This window comes from Excalfactoria chinensis, chromosome 7, assembly GCF_039878825.1.
Source record: "Excalfactoria chinensis isolate bCotChi1 chromosome 7, bCotChi1.hap2, whole genome shotgun sequence".
Classification (NCBI taxonomy): Eukaryota; Metazoa; Chordata; class Aves; order Galliformes; family Phasianidae; genus Excalfactoria; species Excalfactoria chinensis.
The window spans coordinates 16,293,812-16,310,661 of NC_092831.1; the positions used below are offsets into that span (position 1 = coordinate 16,293,812).

Sequence of the window (16,850 nt, forward strand, 5' to 3'; positions counted from 1 at the left end):
GAACGGCGCTTCTCGCTGCAAGCACGCGGAGTTTGAGGAGGGAGGACTGCAAAGTTAAAAGTTTGTTTCCAAGTCCCCCAGGTGCAAAGCAGGTGGTCCCGCAGCGTTTCGGCTCAGCTCGCGGCGGCGGAGCGGGCACAGCTGTGGCGCGAGGGAATAATTCTGCCCTGCAACGCCTCTCTCCCAGTTTGGCACGCGTTTAGTCCTTCTACCGTTGAAAGCAGAGGCTGGAGCTGCAGCTGGTACCGCACCTGTGGCACACGGCAAGTACCCCCCGCTTGGTGCAGCCACGAGGCCGAGCCATTCCGGAATTCGAGTGCTGCTCAAGGCTTTACAATCTAAAGGCTGCAAGAAGAGGCACGTGTGCACACGTACCACATACTTCTTTGAAGAACGGCACTTGAAACCCACACCCAGATCAGTTACTGTATCACATAGATACCAAAACAGGAGTTTCAGTGGAGAAAAATCCCACACATATTGAAAAAGTAAAAAAAACAAAAACTTTTTTTTTTTTTTTTTTCCTGCAAATAATCAACAGGTAAAAACCCCAGCAAAAATCAAGCCCACAGCTGTGAAGAGCCTGAGCTGACCTAGCACTGACCTGACTGTAAGAAGCAGCACAGTCACAAGCAGATGAAATACTTCCTAACGATTTTCTTCCTATTTTTCCTACTTAGTGCACAGGGACCACATCAACTGGAGAGTTGTTTGTGCACTTGCTAAGAACCAGCAGCTTACCCAAAGTGCTTACAGAACAATTTCAACAAGTTCTTCAATAAACAGAAGTGCTGTTTAAACTGTAACGTTTGCAGAGCTGCTCACCCCTCTCGTGACTGTTAAGATAAAGGCTGAGGTTGTTAAACTAGACTCTCCTGATTTATGAGCCTTTCTAAAAGTTGCTGCAGACACAATTCAGAATTGATTCAAGATAGCCAAACCCAGCTCAGAAAGGGAACTATAAATTACTTCTACTTTTCCTCTAAGACTCTAATTCATTTTGTCTAATTATATTATTTTACTCAATTATACTTTCTAGATCATCTTTCTAATACTGATAAGTATCTGAAAGGAAAAAAAAAAATAGGAAAGAGTATCATCCCCTCAAAACAAAACAAAACACTTTAGGTATCCTCTAGAAGATACTCTAGGCATCCTGTACCTACAGGGTCAGGACAGTAGAGGAAGCGACACCTATGGTTCACGTTGCTATAGCTACAGGATGCCCAGATTCCCAGCTTCAGTGAATGAATCAATAGAAACCACAGCTTTGCTCTCCTCTTTTATTCAACAGAGGCAAAGTGGAAGATGGGTTGCCAAGCAACATCATGCTAAAGACTGCAGCTCTTTGAAAGAAGCATTACTGACTGCCTTCCATCCTCCCTCTCATCTTCTAGGAGTCTCTTCTATTCAAAACCATTTATTAAGGGACTGAAAAAAAGCTACCAGGACATGAATTTTAAAATAAGAACTGTAAAAGCAGAAGGAAAGCTGGAATTAATGCTCAAAGTAAAAGAGAAATGAAAAAATATCATTCCTTCTGCAAAAATAGTAAGGACAGAGAAACTTAAACTGACTTATACAGACTACAAGGGGATGGAAAGACCATTTTCTTCTGGGAATGTTTTATTAAAGCAAAATTTCCTCTAAAGAATTACTTACAGCCACTGTTTCTTTAACTGAAATCTAATGATGTTCCTCAATTGCACTCTTATTTGAAAGACTTAACTCATTAAAGAGAAGGCACATTAGTAGCTAGATGTAATTCAGGAAGCCTAAGAGGATTCCAGAAATCTTCTATTTCATGCTAAAATCAACAAAAATCTCCATCATAAATTAGCAAGGAAAAGCTTCAAGTCTGAGACCAATTTCTATCAACTAATTTCTGTATCATATCTTATGAACTGGCAACATGTATCTGATGCTTAAAAGAAAGGTGTAGATACAGATTAGCTTTACCTATTTTGAACATGTCTTGCATGTACCAGCATAAACGCATCCGTTTTTATTCTAAACTTGAGCTAAGTTATTCCAGTGCGAGGGAGCAAGCAGAAAGACTTCAATCTCATACAGAAAAGGCTGTGGGTAAAGAAATGCTCTCTTATTAGAAACTGCCTTGAAAAGTGCTAGGTACTTCATATTTTACCAGTGGGGGGAAAAAAAATAATCCAGCAGTTTAAGGATTCATAATCGGATTCCTTATAACTCCTCCCAGCCTCAGCATTCTTCAAATCCTTCCAAGTCCCTCAATCTACTCCCATATATTATCAGCTCCCCCCAGTAACCCAACCCAAGTCTTTTTCTTCCTGTATTGTGCTCAGTACAAAAAGGATATGTCTACAGCTTAAGTTTCAAGGTTACTTGGGGAAGGAGAAGCCACTTACTCAGGTCTTTTGTCAACTCTATCGTTCATACCAAACTTGTAGAAGTATTATACACCTGTTACCTGTTAGTTTCAGTTTGGCTGACCAAAAGCTCAGAACATCCTTGAATGCAGGATCTAGAAATCTCCAGTAGGCAGCACCATTGCATTGAGGATACATAGCAATCTGTTTAGGAAACAAGGCTGTAAATTACCCAAGACGCTGCACCCAGTTACAGATAAGCAAGATTATATGCAATTTCAAACAGCATCTCTTGTGTAGCCTTAACACTTGTCAGCATCAAGTTGTTCTTTTATTCACAGCATGCTACCAATCCCTTAAAGATCTGCAAGCATGTTACATGCAAGATACAAATCTTAACACTCCAAATTAAGCATGACAAATATCCATCTCCATGATGAATAATGCAGCATGAGTAGAAAAAAAATACCATGTAAAAATTTGCATAATTGTTAAATATTTAATGAATGTTTATATAAGATCTTAATTTTACATGTTAGTGTTTCATTAAAAATGAAAGTTTCATTGAGAACAAAGCAAGTCACTTCTTTAATCTTGAAAAAGTTGTATATTTTCAGCATTCGTAAAAATAAAAACATATGAAATTATGAATAGATGGATTTCTTAAAGCAAGATCCAGCACCTTAACAATAGATAATGCCTGCACTATTTGGGACAGGCTGTCGAGCACTATTTCAAACAAACAAACAAAAAAAAACCAAACAAAACACAACTGAATTATATTCCCTAAAACATATTGACAGTGCTGGGACACAGAACAAAAGAGCGCAATACCTCCTACATAGCATTTGTCTGGAAAGTGACTGCTCTATGCATTTGTATTTAGAATTATTTTATTACTTTCCTTAAAAATACACACTTTCACACAATACTTACTATATACATTGCAGACTGCACACGTTACTTTGAAAAGTAGATTGAAAGTGTACCTCCAGTAAGTAAGTCGCTAGAATCCAAGCTGTGTGTTTATCTGAAATGCACTTGGGCAGTATTCTACAGAGATGCCTGTGGGCTTTATCTTTGGTATCTTTTATTTCTGGATGATGTTTTATGTACCATACATGCAAGCAGTACTTTCTGCTGAATGGCTACAATTCCTCCAAAGACTGCAGATATTTCTTGAAAATGATCCAGACTTCTAATTCAATGCAAATTAATCTTATTCACAATACATTTGTGCTGATATGGTCTCTGTCACTGTAGTAGTTTCTGAAGGCACCTTATACTAATAAGTCAATGAGTTTAAAACAAACAAACAAACAAGTTATGTTCTTAATGATGCACGGGCCTTGTCAAGTATTTCCTTTCTGATCTTTGGATAGTTTGGATGAGCTTCAAGGACCTGTCAAAAGACAAAAAAAACACAACCTCCACAGTAAAAAGTTCTGCATCTGAAAGGAAAGAATGCTCAGGTGGTTATTGCCTCATTGCTGAGATTACACATTCTAGGATTTTGAATACCATGATAAGTTCCTTGTAAGAATGCAGAAATATCTGTAATTAAAGACCACCGATTTGGTCAAGATCAACTTCAGACATTGCTTCCCTTTCCTACTGCCTCGTAACCATACTGGCAAAAATGCATGGGCCAAAGGCTAAAGCCTTTAGGTGGTTTGAGATGCACACATTCAGAACAGGAGCCTTCAAAGACATTCCTAAGGTTTCAAGTATACTTTCTCTGCAACAATGAACTGCTCTTATGTCTTTTGTACTTCAGACTTTCTTACCATCTTCTTGCCTTGCAATTCCCTCCTCTTCCATTCAGTTTAACCTTCCCAGTACACCTAAATTTCTCTCCAAATCAGCAAATTTAATTATTAATAATTATTCTATCATTACGTTCACTCTGGGTCTAGAATTTTAGCTCTGTAATTCTACATTTGTATTCTAGATATAACTGTACCACACAGACAGTTCATGAAGTATTCTAACAATTCTTCCAATACAAGTATTTTATGACTGTCTTCAGCTACAGCTCTGTATGGATTTACCAAGCAAATACCACAGTAAGAGAAGAAGGCACTGCCACTTAAATATGCTTTCACATATGCCAGCCAACCATTTCAACTCTTATTTACCAGTTGGCCAGAAAGTCCGGGATAAAGCAAACTAAGTATCTTATACGCAGTCAAACTTACTAATATCAGAAAGATGACTGATATAACAAAATAAGTATCATTACGTAAAACTAAAGCTGTTAAGAGTAGAAAGAGTATTAAGTACAAATTGTACCTTATGACAAATAGCAATTGCATCAACATATCTCTTTCCTTTCAGGTAATTGAAAGCCAGCTTGTATCCTGTAAGTAAAAGAGAGGGGGGGAAAAAAAGTGACAGTTTCAATATCCGTATTCAATAAGTAAAATATCACATTTAAGTTCATTTTTGTCATCATATGTTTCTATGACTAATATATTTGTTTTCTGGTTTTCCCTTACCTAAGCCTGTAAAAAATTTCTATTGAAAGGCACTTTAAGTAGTACGTCAATGTCCTTTACACACTGATAGATACAGCCAGGTTGGATTCAAAAGGAGACATTCTGGAGAGCAAGCTTCTCTCCACGGAACACATAATGGCTGTCCTCTTTCACTGAATGTGGCACCCTACTGAGTTTCACACTGTCAAGAGTTTTGGATCTATAAAACATTGTTCTTTTATAAACAAAATAAATGATTACGTTTTTAGAGGACAAAAGAAAAGTCACAGATGCAGAAACAAACCAAGGAATTAAAATGCTTTACTGTTTAATGCTTTTTAATTTAATTTTAATTTAATGCTTTACTGTTCCACAGTCCACTAATAAAAAAAAAAACAAAAAACAACAAAAACAACTGTCATGTGGAATAGTTATGTCCTGCAGCAACACATCAAGAATGATGTTTTCAGTGGTAAAAAGCATAGTTCAAATATGTCAGCCTGGACAGAAAAGTCACATCCCTGGGTATATTGAGGTGTCCCTGCCCATGGCAGGGGGACTGTAACTGGATGGTCTTTAAGGTTCTTCCCAACCGAAACCATTCTATGATCAATAGAAAATTAACCCACAGATCACACAAAATACAGTCACAGACCAAATCACTGCAGCCTCCAAGTGTTATAGTTAGAGAAACAAAACATGGCAGTTCATAGCCATAACAGCTACAGAATTGTCTAAAAAATAAAAAAAACCCACAAAGCCCACAAAAAACAATACTGCTTTTCCAGATGACACCAAAGGCCATCTCTCCCTAACGCTGGGGAAAAAAGGGGACTACAGATTACAAGCAGCATGTACTTCTGAGGGGCCGTAAGACAGTCCAAAACTAAGAATAAAATGTATGTAAATCATCAGCTTCAGGACCTAGAGACTAAGCATTGAGTAAGAAAGGACATTTTAACCTATATTTTACAAATGGTTTCCTACTTCAAATGGCCAACAAATATAACATTCTAGCTTGGGCTTTAATTAACCATCCAAACTGGAAACTGAACACTATCAAGTTTTCAGTTAGCCATTAAATTTAGTGCAAATATTTACAGCCCTTTAAACAATTTCATACATGTATTTTTTTAAATCTTCTGATTGTCTGATTATCAAACCATAATGATTAAGTATACAGAGACTTGCCACCACCAGATACAGAAGAGCTGTAAAAGCTTCTCTACTACAGCCAATAGATGTATTATTATGTATTATTATACAAACATTATTGACAGTGAACACCATACTTCAAGACAGCATGTAAGAGCAAACTAAAAGAGCTGTAGATCGACCCTTGCACTAAAAAGAGTAAGCTGAAATGGCTATCTGCCGTGGGAGCTTTCCAAATGACTTATGTAGATCCTTAGGCAGCTGTGGCTCTAATGTGAGGAAAAACCAGTAATATTCTCAGTGTGGAAAGAAAAATAGTCCTTCCGGTAAGGGGTAGAATTATTCATTTCTACTGCAGCGCACTGTATATATACATTATTATAAACATGCCTATTGTTGGATTTGATTGGTTTCCATATCTCCAGGCCATCTCATAATTTATTGCTGCATCCTTATACGCTTGTTCCTTTTCCATTATGTATCCCATGTATTCATAAGCCTTGCAACAGGACTGCAAAATATAATTCATATAAGACTTTATTTAGGTATCAACATTTAATTGCTTAAATACTTCAAGACTCTTCAACTAGAAAGTATAAGTGATACTTGCTCTACTTTTGACGACAAGATAGTCTTGATTTAAAGTCATTTACAGAGTTTTCCAATAACTTCCTAAGTCACCCTGGGTCAAGTACAGAGTTCATCACAGAGCACACCATGATTACTCCAAAAATGTTCGGTGCCCCCAGGAGCCCTGCAGATACCTCTGAATTAATAATCCTATGGAACACATTTTCAAGTCCAGCCAGGAGCTGCTATATCTTCCACAAATAGTTTCACTTTTTCTTCACTACTTCCACAGCCTTAATTTTGAAAACTTATACACTACAGCTTTTCATTTCAAACACTGAAACAAAACATTATTACAAGATAGTAGACATAGGAAGCTTTCACTCAACGTATTTATTTACATTGTAATATATACCCACAACAGTAATTACTGGTTGCTAAAAGAGTATAAACAGTATCCTGATGTTGCATAACATGTACTGTATAACTGGATGTGCCCCAGGTGAAAGAGTGTGAAATGGAGAGACAGAACAATTTCATCAGCAAAAAAGGACAGAATAAGAACAAATGTTAAGATCTGTGCCCATGCCATGCCTGTTCCATGCTTCAGATGAGAAACAAACACACGAATTAAAATAAAATGGTTGTTTATAGTATGCAGTCACTTACCTTGTTATGCCGAAGGCATCGTTTTAATAATTCACCTGCTGTATCATATTTTGAAGACTGAATATATATGTCTGCAAGCAGAAGCCAACTCTTCTCAAACTCCTCTGCATCAATGGGATTCCAGTTCATTTTTGAAATCCGTTTTAACTGATTTCTAGCTCGTGGAGTCTGTTTCAAGATCATGTAGGCTGTAGCCATTCCCAGAAGTGCAGGTATATGATCTTTCTGCAGAAAAAAAGCAGAAAAATAGCGACCACATGGTGATTTTCAAATTTTTACTTCTAAGAAACAATTTATTTTTCTAAGCAATAAGATAAGGCATCAGGAAGTTAAAAGCTAAACTTCAGGAACTAAAGATACAACACCCAATCTCATCAATGTGTTTGCCATGTGGTACAACAGTTATTCTTATAATTGTAATCACAAGGACCAGGTTAAAATTTTAAGAGATTGAATACAGGCCCGAGCTCAAAAGACCTGTATCCAGGCTCAGGAATATCCACAGATATTTCTGCTTTACCGAGTGAACTAAGTTATCTTAACCTATGAGTTCCTGCACTTTTATCTTCCTGAATCTCTCTCTCAGCCTGCTGCAGAGAGTGAGCAAGTAGCTGTGTGGTGCTTAGCTGCCTCCCAAGGTTAAAATACAAGAACTGAGTCTTAAACAAACTCAAGAACTCAAACCAAAAGCTAATACACACTTCAATAACAGACCTCAACTGTATGCTGATATTGTCTAAGTTTCATCCCATGCAAGACTTCTTAAATAAGTTATTTCAGGGCAAGCTTCTTTGCATGCTTCATATAAAATAATTAATTCACATTATACCCAATATGAACAACAAGACTAACTAAACAATCATACTAAATGTAGGGGAGAAGACTGTGAGAAAAAAGAGAGGCTACTAACCTCAGCCACTACAATTTCAGTGAAAGTGCTTAGTGCTCGTTCGACATTTGATTTTTGTTTAGTTGCCATGAGACAATAATTTTCCATGATTCGCAGCTGAATGTGACCCTGAATGGTCTGAGGCTTGAGTTCCTTCAGAAGATTTTCTGCTGTTCTTACAGCCAACTGCACAGACTCCTGCTTCTCTGTTGAGTTACTGTTATCGTAAACCATGTGTAAAAAAAACAAACAAAAACAACAAAAAATAGTTTAAATATTTACCCTTATATATAAAATCACATTTATATGTCAAATAATTTACAAGTGCACGCAGGATCCATAATAACATAATAAAGGCAGGCATCTGTTATACAGGCATTCTACATTCTCTCCTGTAACAAAAGTAGTTCCAATCTGTCTACAACCTATCTTTTAACCAAAGCTTCAAGTGCCTAGGATTCTAGATAAAATCCTCTACACTTTCTGCTTAACGGTGATTTATTTAGCAGTTCAGAATTCTAGCAATTTACATGATCAAGAAACATCATTAAGAGGTTGGGGGAAGGGGGAGTTAATAGAATAACCCAAGCAATACTTACTTCATTCACTTACCCTATGTCAGCATCCAGATTTTCAAAGACTTCACCACCCATAGTTTCATTATCTGGGTTCAAACAAATTTCAATCATGTTGTAGACTGCATTCTGTCCCCAGTCGTTGTCCTTTCGAGCTTTATTAAAATGGCGGAGTGCATCATTTGGTTCACCTGTATACCTACACAGATAATAAAGCTACTGAAAGTTGGACAAGTATAATTGACTGCCCCAAGTTGCACCTAAAACCCAAGCTTTTCAAAACCAGTTGACATCCTTCCACACACCAATAATACAAGTTTTGAGAACCACATGTTCTACTACAAGGAGTGTGTTTTGCAGATTAAAAATAATCCGTGAAATTCTAAAATTTCAAAGTAGTTACATTACATCTTTGAACCAGAAAGAATATGCTTTGTTGCTAAACAGAAAATATGAAAGATGTACATGAGATAAAACAGCTTTTCTTTGAAGAGGAGTTCGTTGCAAAGTACTACAGAAGAGGCAAAGAAACCTTTCTTAAAATCCCATTAACTAAAGCAACGTACTGCTACAGTACTTAACACACCATAAGTAGCACCTTCAGATGATAACAGATAAGAAAATTAATTTAACTTTACACTACATCATATAAACCTTATTTTAATTGCAAGTACCAGAGATATAGTCCTTTGCAGTAGTGAAAGCCTGGATCAAGCTTTGCTCTGGAAGAATGTTTTTCAGCCATTAAAAGAAATCTTGGGACTTCTTCTAGTTTTCCGGCTCTTCTTAACAGATCAATTAATCGTGAGAGAGTGGCATAGTTATCTGAATAGATTAAATAAACAGGACATTGCCATTTCAGTTATTTGCACCATGAACAGATTTAGAGATGAAGGCCCTGCACTGTTTTTAACATACAAAAATGACAGAGTGTAATGTAAGTTATGTTATATAATAATGTCAGATAAAAAGCAAAGTGATACCTCTGCAATACTCCTAAATAAACTGTACAAAGGTAAGTACAATTGTGCCTCACTTTCCAGAGCACTCAAAAACATTTGCTGTATTCTTAAGGCACATTTCACACACAGACTCACAGAAAGCTTGATATTCAATGAATCTTATTTAAATACATTTCTACATAAATACATAAGGTCATAGCCTTATCCTAAATTTACAGGCTTGTGTTTGTGCACTTGATAGTTTAAATACAAGAGAAAGTGCTTTACAGGTACAAGTAAATAACATTATATTTGGCTTAAGTTAAACAATGCACATGGCATTGCAGCAGTACAAATTACTAAATCTGAGAGAAGTTATTTGCAAATCTTTCCCTACAATAGCTTTATGTTTTTATAGACAGTGGTGGTCTTTGTTTTATTTGCATTATAACTATCACATAACAAAGCATTTTGTAGTTATTTATAATATCCCTATATATAATTTATAATATCCCTAGACATCAGTACCAAAGAGTTTAAAATACCACTACTGAACATTCACCTGGCTTGCGTTCGAGGAGCTGCTGGAAATGAAAGATTGCTTGTTCATAGTCTTGCTTCCTGAACATGAGGTCAGCCATCATCTACAGCATTGGCCAAAAAACAAAACAAAGCCTTATAAATTGTGTTTCAAAATTAACTCTAGTTCCTTAAAAACTAGGGGCAGAAAAACCCCAGGTTTAAAGTGCTGCAGGAATTTGACAAAAAGTAAACAGAGCTTTTTTCCCCACTAATCTCTGGAGAATAAACACCTTATATAGACACACAGAATAATAACAAACAGATTCACTTCTCAGTTTTCCACCTAAGATAGAAAGCAAGAGAGAATAAAACATTACAATGTACTTATCAAAGATGTTTTGTTTTCACTTGAAAACTTCTATCTTTATTTCCCAGAAATGCATATTAAGCATATAGAAAAACACACTACTTTAAAGTTCAGGAAAGAAACACACAGCCCACTTCAGAAGAGAAAGTAAACCCAGTTCTTTTTTCAGTTTCTTTCCCCCAAGAGGCAGTTACTAAAGAGTAAATTTAACAAAACATAATTGCAATGCTATCGCCCCCAGTCTTGCACTACACTAGGATAAATTCCAGATGTTACTTGATGTAAGAGAATAATTTATTCCAATCTTAAAATCATTTCGCTCAAGTGTTAATACAGAAGTTGCTCAAGTCTTTTGAACAGTCTTGTAAGCCAATAGGAATACGAACCACACAGAGAATCTGTTGCAGTGATTTAAAAAGGTTAAGATTGAATACAGTTAACTATGATTCTATAAGGACATAAAAACACCCAAAGTACCCAGCTCTTTCCTTCTGGAAGGTGGTTTCGTTTGGTTCTTTGGTGTTTTTTTTTGAGGGGGGGATGGTTTTCTTTCCCCCCCCCTTTCTACAATGCTTGAGTGTAATGTGATGGAAAAGTAAAGTAACTTTTTTTCTGATCATTTGGTAACAGTTAATTGAACGTGCAATTAAGTCACATCAGTCAATCTAACAACTACCACTTTTTTCTCCGCATGTGCTATATCAAGCACACATTTTGTATTGAGACAAAATGAAGGTTACTAGAAATTTAACACTGAATCAGTATCCAGCATAAACAGAAGTAATATTTTGTTGCAATAGATTTGCTCACATTCCTGAATTGTAATGTTTTCTAAAAGTTGTATGTTATTAATTTATCACACTGCAGACACAAAAACTTCAAAAAACTTCTAACACAGAATTAGTATAACAGTACGTTACCATCGTTGCTGCTTCATTATCTTGCTCATTCCTCAGTAACAAGGAACACTGATGCTGACAGGCATCACTATCATCTTGTGCAAGATACAAACGTGCTAGTTCCAACATTGCCTGTGTAGTAAAATATTTCATCTTTGAATTGCATATAGCTAAGGAAGTTCAGTTCTGTACGTGTCTACCAGAGATTTCATATTCTGCTGTATAATTCTACTCTACAGACTGATCTTACTCTTATTTTCTGTAGAGTCTCGATCAAACAATTTAATTGATTCAATTCCCCCAGCTACAAAAATAGGTAAAACTTTTCTTCTTTAAATGGTTATTGCAGAATTGAAGACAGTATTGATACAAAGAATAAATAATTTCAGCAAGAATAATTATCTTGGGGAGAAAAACAACATACGTGTAAATAGTTAGAAAGTCCCAACAAGCAAGTATCTCATTAACATCCACTGACTAACTGCATTTGTATAAACAAATTCTGAGAGAAACTTCTCTTGCTTGTACTTCCCTACCTAACATATTAAGACTATATGAATTCATTTATGAGAAACCACCACAGAATAAATATTAACAAACCAGCATTTACATAACCATGCATCCTTAGGGTTCGATCACTCTAGTTCTGAAACAGAAAAGCAAGCAACCAAGCAATGGAACAGATACAGAGTTGCACATATGTGAGAATTTTAATTTTGAGAACAGTGATTTGAAGAAAGTTTTGTATATACAACAGTGGAAGATTGTGAATCAGTATGTTAGTTAGGAAACTTCCTGTTTGGGGCATGTCAGAGAAGAACATCAGTGAAACTTGACATCTAACACAGCACTGTCAGCAGGAAACAAGTTTTTACAAATCAGAAATTTGGTCTTAGATTTGCTAAGATGTCATTGTATTCCATGTCGTTAAAGGAACATTAAATCAAATCTGAAAGAGACAGTGAAGGGAAAAGAGAAGCAATACAATAACATTTTTCGAATAAAACCAGAATCCTACCAAGCAGGGACAGAACTTTTAGAATACAGGCAGCAGAGACAGAAATTGTCTGAACTGACTGAAGTTGCTGGGATTTCTTTCCAGGTGACAGGCAACAAGCAAGGCTGGAGCAGCTGCCATTCTTACTATACCATTCACATACATATCCTCAACTGCTGCATGACAGCAGCCCCATCATACTGGCAACTAACGGACTACTAAGTAAACATAGATCAGCACTCAAATGAGGATTTTAGGTGAATACACTGAAATTGGCAGTATATATATAGCTATTTTATTTTGAGTGATGGAAAGGAGAAAGTTCAAGGCAGGAAAAAAAAAAAACAACATACACAGAGCCTTTGTGGTTTTGATCATAAAACAGAAATAACTGCTAAAACAGTACAATGCTACGGATAATTGGAAAAATGCATTGCTGAGTATCAAAAGGAAAGAGGAAAACAAACGCAGAGGGAGAACTGACCTTTTTATCAGTTTCACAGTGAACAAGTGCCTCTTTGTAAAATTTAATTGCTTTTTCATAGTTTCGCTGAACTGTACAATGCTTTGCAATCTCAGCACAAATTTCAGCTGCTAACTGTTTCTGTGCAGGAATTGCATCTGGCTGCTCTGTCTGAGCCCGTTTCAGTACTCTGGCTTGTAATTCTCGAGCCTAGCATGGAGAAAAGAATAAGAAAGGATCAGTCAGCTTTTTTTTGAAGGAATCAATATTATATCATTCATTTTACAACAACATAGCTACAGTTTTTACAAGTTTACAAGCAGCCTAGCATTCAACACTTCAAGAAGATGGGATTCCAACATGCTTCTCTACCTTATGTTCATCCATTGTACTTTGAAGACTTTAAATAGGCTAAAATTAAGCATACAAACAAAACTTCAAAAGCTAAAACTCAAAGTCTACGTACTTAACTCCTTTATTTAAGGTATAGAAAATTCAGACAATATGCAAACAACTACCACATTTTACTTCTTCGTTTAGGGACTGATTAAGAAAAGACAGAACCATGGAGCTAGAGATCTCTGTTAAAGGCAGATGCCCCAAGAGAACAAAAGGACAGCTATGGAAATAGCCATGCCCAATTCTGATTTAACTTGCTCAATTTTCTTTGACTTAAAGTTGAATTTTATTGAATTCCCATATAAAGGACTCCCTCCATCTGCTCAAGCTGAAATAAAAGGAATAAAAATGGAGATGTTGCAAGCTTCCACAGGGTTTCATTTTGTCTTCCCTTTACCTGTTGTAATGAAGTGATAGCTTCATCAACCTTCTCCATTTTGCTGTAAATTTTTGCTAATAGGACGTGGTACCGTCCATCTTCCATCAGAGAAGACAGTTCATTAACTATAAGAAATATATAAACAAACATTAGTCTATTAAGAATTGATCCTGGGAAGCCAAAATTCTCCATGTATGCCAGGCAACAGCTTAATGAGAAGTTCACAGCTTGATTTGATTTAGGAATGTGATTTGACTCTATGTGCAGAGTTAGCAGGCAATGGAAAGAGTAAATATAATATACAGAGTGAGATTTAAGGCAAAGATGAGTTGTGAAAAGAAAAAAAACTACCAGCCCTTCCATTTGCATTTGCAGAAATGAGTAACTTAAGTGAGAAACCAAAAACAGCCATTATATTTGTTACAAAAAACCTGTTTAAAGACGATGAAAAACATCCAAACTGATTCAGTGTCACCATATCAAAAAAAGCACAAGATTGCTTTGTGAAATTTCCAGTCAGACCTCAAAGTAGCTTTCCTTTGATGGAACAAGTAAGATAGACATGAATACAAGTTGTTATTTTAACTAAATGCTTAGTATCTGTTGAAAAAGCAGAATGCCAATTCTAAATAATGGTTAAAAATATGCATGTACATAGTACATGTAAATGTAGCATTTACACACTACAAGTTCTCCTGTTTGTATTCATTTTAATCTCTTGTGAAAGTGGTGCCTTGAGCACAGTTACATATTATAAAACACAAACGCTTTTCTTTTTTTAATGTAAATATATTGAATTGTCTTCAAAGTGTTGTGATTGTGACACACTATTCTAAGTCAGCTGGCAAGTTTGTCTAGTCCTTACATAAGGTTGCTCCCTCTATAACACTCCCTACATTTCTCTTTGACATTCTAAGAAACATATTCTAGCATCTCTAAACAGAGATACTGAACTACTCAATACTTTGCCTAATGGAAATAATTAATTAGTCAATGACATACTTTTTTTTTTTTTTTTTTCTTGTGGAGTATTTCTATCAAAGATATTAAAAACAACTCACAGTTGTTGCCTCACTGTAAGACAGAAGAAAATATTTTAACGTACATGGGGCAACTTAATGCTAATTTAATCTTTCTGCACTAGAAGATTAAGCTCTCTTGAGCAAGATTATCAAGTTAGATGGATCCTTAAATGTTTAAGTCAATAACAAAATGATAAACCTACGTTGTTCTATTATTATTTTTTAAGAGAATAAAGTTAAATAGAAGATCGACACTTCCATGCACATTCTAAAACAAAAGGAGTTGACTTTGTGACTACACATTCCTAATACACAGAAAGTGATCTGCAACTGGTTTGGTTACTTTGCAGTGAAGGATACCTGGCAGCATCTTCCACTTAAAGAACTATATGGATCAGATCAGAACTTCTGCTAGCATAAAAGAGCGAAAAAACTTGCCTATATAAAGGTCTGATGTTGCATTTACTTGTTTCAAGTTCAAAAACCCTGGCAAGTATTTTTGTAAAAATGAAGTTTATTTTTGAGCATTTTTCGTCTATCACTTTGTAGTTCCCTGTGTTACACAGTTTAAAAAAAAAAAAATGCTGATCTTGACTAATGCCTACAGCCAGACAGAAAACACAAATAAGTAACAGCAGTAACTACACATTATGCTGTAAACTGATGTCATACCATACTCGTGATCTAAAGCTTGCTGAAGCACTATTACTGCCTTTTCATACTGCTTTAGTTTCATTAAAAGTTCGGCCAAGTCATAGCAAAGGAAATTCTGCTGACCACTTTTCAAGGCAGCCTCATAGTAACTGATTGCCTAAAAGAAACACAGAAATCTGGTTATTAAAGAAAAACTACAGAAAGTTATACTACTTCCATTTTTAATGGCATCCTGCTTAGACCTTTCTCTTCCTCACTCCTTCTGCAACCAACTCATTTTCTAGTAATTACTGTATTAATAGGATGTCATTTACTTGCAGTCCTGGACTTCCCAAGATTTAGAGCTAAATTAAAGAAAGAATAACCAGTGCCACATTTTGGTGACTATGGAAGTTAACCATGTTAGCACCTATTATCTTCAGCTGACTCAGTGTCAGTTAAACTACTTTTTCATTAGCTGCTAAAGCTGTGTAATTACAGTCAGATCAGAATTATACATTTCTGCTTTACTGTACAATAGGAGAAACACTTTCCCAAAATCTATCTGAAAAACACTATGACAAAACATCCTGGGAAATTGAAAGACCTCACAAGTTTTCCCCAAATATTTTCTTCTTTTTGTCTAATATGAAGAAACTAAAGCCTTCATTATCATTCTCTTGTGCAGTGCTAAGGATGTGAGAGGTATCACAACTGTATTAATGGGTAAGCATTTAACCATGACTTTCAGTGCAGGTCCAAACACATATCAACTTTAAGTCACCAGAACTACAATTCATCAGTTTTATATTCACCAGTATGAAACTGTGACTGGCCAGTTGCATGTTACATAGTACATTTACTTTCAGGATATTAAGTCTTTACAGCTATAAAATTAAACACTTCTACTCAACATATGAAACCAAACAAGTAATTATAGAATACCTTTGAATAGTTATGAGTTTTGATTAAGGCTTTTCCAATTTTAGTTGCTAAAGCTGGATTTTTTGGATTTTTCTTCAAAGCCTGCTCGTAGACTTCTATGGCTTCATCAGGCTACAAAACAGTGGAAGATAAAACACAGAAGTCAAGCATTAAAAAAACAAATGTGTGTGGAAAATAAAAAGCTGGTAGTACTTCCAAGAGCAGGTACCAGTACTACTGGTTCACACCATACAGAACTTCTGAGAGAAAAATGACCATGCTGGAAGGCATACAGCCCATTTGAATGCATATTCTCAGGTTAAAACACCATGTGGAAAGAACTTGGCTAACAAATCAGTTTGAAATCACTTCAGATTACTTTCCCTCTGAAATTTCTCTACCACTGCACATTTCAACATAAAGCAGAAGCCAAATTGGTGTCACGGAAGATAATCAGTTTTTTTCCTCCAGTTCTGTAAGAGCACACAGAGAAATTTTATTTTGCTTTGTACTTCTTCATTAAAGGGAAGACAACTGTTAATTACCTACAGCTCCCCAAACTATTTATCTAATTTGCATATTCTAACCCAATCAACTCTTCCAAAAATATGAATTTAAGTGTGT

At 35.9% G+C, this 16,850-nt stretch overlaps 1 protein-coding gene across 3 annotated transcripts in view; it reads right to left on the reverse strand.

Annotated features, from left to right (window-relative positions):
- Positions 1-2,830: 2,830 nt before the first annotated feature.
- The window catches only part of TTC21B (tetratricopeptide repeat domain 21B), a 28,627-nt gene continuing 14,607 nt past the window's right edge, over positions 2,831-16,850 (reverse strand). The window contains exons 17-29 of one of the 3 annotated variants that reach the window (XM_072341463.1): positions 16,248-16,358; positions 15,342-15,480; positions 13,666-13,772; positions 12,891-13,079; positions 11,431-11,541; positions 10,184-10,265; positions 9,355-9,505; positions 8,718-8,879; positions 8,127-8,322; positions 7,217-7,441; positions 6,368-6,488; positions 4,638-4,705; positions 2,831-3,747 (exon numbers count right to left, since the gene is read on the reverse strand). In XM_072341463.1, coding sequence (XP_072197564.1) covers positions 3,670-3,747; positions 4,638-4,705; positions 6,368-6,488; positions 7,217-7,441; positions 8,127-8,322; positions 8,718-8,879; positions 9,355-9,505; positions 10,184-10,265; positions 11,431-11,541; positions 12,891-13,079; positions 13,666-13,772; positions 15,342-15,480; positions 16,248-16,358 — 1,740 coding nt within the window. In that variant the 3' untranslated portion in view covers positions 2,831-3,669. Of the gene's footprint in view, positions 3,748-4,637; positions 4,706-6,367; positions 6,489-7,216; positions 7,442-8,126; positions 8,323-8,704; positions 8,880-9,354; positions 9,506-10,183; positions 10,266-11,430; positions 11,542-12,890; positions 13,080-13,665; positions 13,773-15,341; positions 15,481-16,247; positions 16,359-16,850 lie in introns of those variants that run through there. The other 2 variants (XM_072341464.1, XM_072341465.1) reach the window with 2 other exon arrangements.